This window comes from Dendrobates tinctorius, unplaced genomic scaffold (assembly GCF_039654945.1).
Source record: "Dendrobates tinctorius isolate UK_male_01 unplaced genomic scaffold, ASM3965494v1 ptg000157l, whole genome shotgun sequence".
In the NCBI taxonomy this organism is placed as follows: Eukaryota; Metazoa; Chordata; class Amphibia; order Anura; family Dendrobatidae; genus Dendrobates; species Dendrobates tinctorius.
Window position 1 is genome coordinate 7,545,943 of NW_027361824.1, and position 4,170 is coordinate 7,550,112.

A 4,170-nucleotide genomic window follows, 5' to 3' on the forward strand; every position below is an offset into this window, starting at 1 on the left:
CTCCCCCCTGCCATCTTGTGGTCAAACTAAGGTACTGCACTCATTCTACACTTTTCCCCAGCTGTTTCCCTTCTGTCATTACAAACATCTGTCTAAAGTGCACAAACCGTCCCTTTTCCCTACTGACAAGTCCGTCCGTCAGGTCACCTTCCCCACACTACCACCATACAGCGACCATATACTGTACTGCTAGACACCGGATCCTACCCAGACTCTTTGCAGACAAGATGAGATAAAAAGTTACAGATACATCAAATAACATTCAGATAATGTCAGACCCAGACTGATCTATTGGGGAGATCCGAGGTTGGCCTGTGAAAAGTGTTTTCCACTTTTAGGAAAGGGAACCCAAAGCATTGTCTGCAGCTTAAGGATAAAAAAAATCAGACACTACTCACCCTCCCTAGGTCCAGTGTCAGCTCTAAACTGCTGCTCCGGTCTAAGTGTTTTGACTGCAGTGATGACAGCATATTGACGGACCCAATCACCGCTGCAGCCAATCATTAAGCTCAGCAATTTGGCCAAGGTATACAGCATGAACTGCTGAATTTATTGATTGTCTGCAGCAGCGATGGGAGCTGTGAACATGACATCAGATCTACAGCCAAAATACTGAGACCGGAGCAGCAGCAATGCGACGGTTTTTGGCCCAGAGACCGGATGGTGACTACCGTCTGATTTTGTTGTTTTATATTACAGGCAACGTTTAGAGACCAGTTTTGTAAGAGTTGACAACCCCTTTAAGGACATGTCTCCTACCCCTAGCTCATGAGTCTTGAGAGTGGAGACACGGTCTCTCCTGGTGGTGGCTGTAGGGGAACAAGCAGTGATAGAGAAAACTGGAGGATAGTAGGGAGGGTCTCACTGAAGAATGAAGGTAATATCTGGGTTGACTAGTGAAATGCCGAGAGGTTCCATGAAGGATATTGCTACAGGCTCATAAATTAGAGGTCCAGGATTTGGGGGAAGATGAGAATGAGAATTGCAGCAGAGGGTACTGCACCCATGTATGTCCAAACCAGACAAAGAAGGAGATGCTACTGGAAAAAGTCATCCTCATCATGGTACAGGGGGACCTGTTGCAGTATTAGGTGCACTGTACTACAACAAGGGTTAGTTGGCTGAAGGGTCCTTTTCTGACAGTCTCCCAGTAACTAGATTTCATTAAAAATTGTAGTAGTATAAATAGAAGGAGCGAGGGTGACCTGAAGACATTCGTTATATGAGGAATCGAAAGGGGGCTTCTCTCAAGTGGGGGACAAAGAAGGACGTTTATTTGTGTGAGCATAAATAATTACTATTGAAGGAGGGAGGTGGAGTGAGACTGCGTAAGAACATCTGGGAATGAAGGAGACTCAGCCTTACCACTAATCTGAAGGTTCACCATGCTGTGGTTCTTACCACACTTCTCTATGCCAGCGAGACCTGGACTCTCTACAGCCAGCTTGCCAAACAGCTCAATCATTTTCACGTGAGCTGTCTCCGCAGACTTCTCCAAATCAGGTGGCAATGGCAATCCTGGAACAATCTGGGCTCTGCAACGTTTACACTCTTCTGCTGACAGCCCAAACCAGGTGGGCTGGACATGTTGCCAGACAGTAGATTGCCTAAACTACTGTACGGAGAACAGTTGGTACATCAGACCGCCGATCAGCCAATAAAGGAGTAAAATGCTAGTTCAAACTTTGAATTGATTTTGAACCTTGTTTAAAAATCATTTGTTTTGATAGTTTGTCATGTGCTGCCGAGAACAAAGATATAAAATGAGCACAGAATGATTTTATGACGTTGGCTTCTCTAAATCGGCTATGAAGCTCGTCATTAGAGTCAAATATGTCCAACATGCCCCAAGTGGTGCCTCCTTAGGAACATCAGAGCCTTATGCCCAGAAATAAAAGAAGATAGAAGACAGAAAAGAGAAGAAAGAAGGCAGAGAGGCCAACTGGAAGAACAGCAGTGGCACGAGAGCTAAGTGGAGGGCAAAAGAGAGAGGAGCAGCACAAGAGTTTTTATTATTAACCACTTTGTGGTAGTTTTGATTTGCGCTAAATTTACACCAATGCCCTAAATTCGATTTGAATCAAATTTCCGGACTAAATTCAAACAAACCTGCAGAATTTGAATTTCAGAAGATTCATTCATTTCCATTAACTCCAGGTCTGACTCTAAAGCAAAAGTTTGTTCCCCCAATAACAGCCCGTTGTAGCCGAGCTATTTCTTCAAATGTTAAAATGATTTACGGTAGATTTTGACTCTTTATTTTCTGGAACTTCTGTAAGATCTTAATCTTCAGCGCTTCTGTTCTTATCCCATAAATGATAGGATTCACTGTAATTGGAGTCATCAAACCAATGACTGTGATCAAGACATGGGCCGCTAGAGTGATCGACCCACTGTTTATTCGGTAGCGCAATAATACAAAAAAGCTCGTGATCATAAAAGAGGAGAACGTCACGAGGTGGCTAACAAGTGTCCTGATGGCTTTTTGACAAGCTTCTTTAGAAATTCTGAGACAAATTATGAATGTTCTTATATAACAGTAGATGATGATGAGTAGACAGCTGATGTCTATCAGAAAAGCCTCCACTGCTCCGAAGATATTATTGACCAAAGCATCACCACAAGCCAACTTAATAAGAGACATGTTATCACAAAACACATTATTGAGATATTCTCCACAGAGAGGCAAATAAGCTGTCATTATAACAGGTATGAAGACCACAATGAAAGCCAAAGACCAGTTTACGGCTATAAGTCTTAGGGCTTTGCCATTTGTCATCAGTGTTGGGTATCTCAGTGGTTGACCAATGGCCAGATATCGGTCATAGGCCATAATGGTGAAAGTAAATACTTCAACAGCAGCAAAACTATGAAGGAAGAAGGACTGGAGAAGGCAATCAGAAAATGTGATCTTGCTAGATCCAGAAAGCATGTCAATGATAAGCTTGGGGAGAAAAGTTGTGCTCCCAAACATCCCATTGAAGATCAGATTACATATGAAGATATACATTGGTTCGTGGAGAGTTTCTTCAGTCCAGACAACGAACACGATTATAAAACATATGAACATGGTGATGAGGTACACAAAGAGGGCAATTATGGAGTAAAGGTATCTGAACTTCTCCATCTCAACTACGCCAAGAAGAATAAAACTGGTGGTGATTCGAGACATATTTTCCATTCTTTCCTTGTAGCTGCTTCTTCTTCTCTCCAACAAATCTCCTCCACTTAACTTAGCTTAATACTAATGTGAGTTTTCTTGATGTAGATGGATTAGGCTACAGGAAATAATATAATATAATATTTGGCTTTGGGTAAGTGCTCTATATAAACTTTGAGCCATCTGGATAGATATATGTTCTGCAGCAGATCCTCAGAGACACCAAGTTCCAATTAGCAAGGCAGAAGATTTACTAATTGGCTCCACGTCTTCTCTACAAAGAAACAATCTAATAGCATAAAATGATTAACTTTTTTTTAAAGTGTATTACAAAGTATTTTGTTGTAGACGCACAAAATTAATCCAATTTTTTCAAAGAAGACATGAACATACAAACTACCATATCATCTGTGCTGGAATCCTTCCTGTCATCTCATCATCAGAAATTTGTCAGTCTTCTTCGTGTATCGGACCTTATATATTTTGAGCCACTTTCAAAGCTGTCTTTCTTTTTTTCTAAGACTTTTTTAACACCTTTTCTTCCAGTTTGTCACAGTCAATTAATTTTTCTCGTAATTTACTTGCATTTTATTTATGTGACTGTTAGGCATCGAGTTCCCGCCACTGCGCAGGGAGAATCTCAAGCCATGTCCTCTGCGATCTCCCATTCTCCTGCAGCTGCAGAGGTTCCTGCTCAGCAGAGACGTCGGTCCCAGCACCTTGCTCATGCTAATGCTATGGGTCTGGATGCTGCCCCAGGTTCTGCTATAGCATCCAGCATTAGTCAGTGGCAAGCAGACGCTTCTTCCTCCTTTTCCTCATCTGAGCATGTGCGGGAGACAACCGCTCATTGGCGGTCAGAGGTCACATGCTCAGGTCCTGAAGCAGCTCGGACTGGGCCATCAGGAAGGTCCCGGAAGGCTGCGGCTATAAAAGGACCGCACGGCCGCGCGCTAGGAAAGACCATGTGGAGTGAGTGTTGTATGCATGTATGGATGTCTCTGGTGAAT

At 42.8% G+C, this 4,170-nt stretch overlaps 1 protein-coding gene across 1 annotated transcript; it reads right to left on the reverse strand.

The window, feature by feature from the left end:
- Window positions 1–2,236: 2,236 nt before the first annotated feature.
- LOC141051453 (olfactory receptor 14A2-like) lies at window positions 2,237–3,178 on the reverse strand. The gene has a single exon (XM_073548380.1). The coding sequence runs from the start codon at window positions 3,170–3,172 to the stop codon at window positions 2,237–2,239; it is 936 nt and encodes a 311-aa protein (XP_073404481.1). The 5' UTR covers window positions 3,173–3,178.
- Window positions 3,179–4,170: the final 992 nt, after the last annotated feature.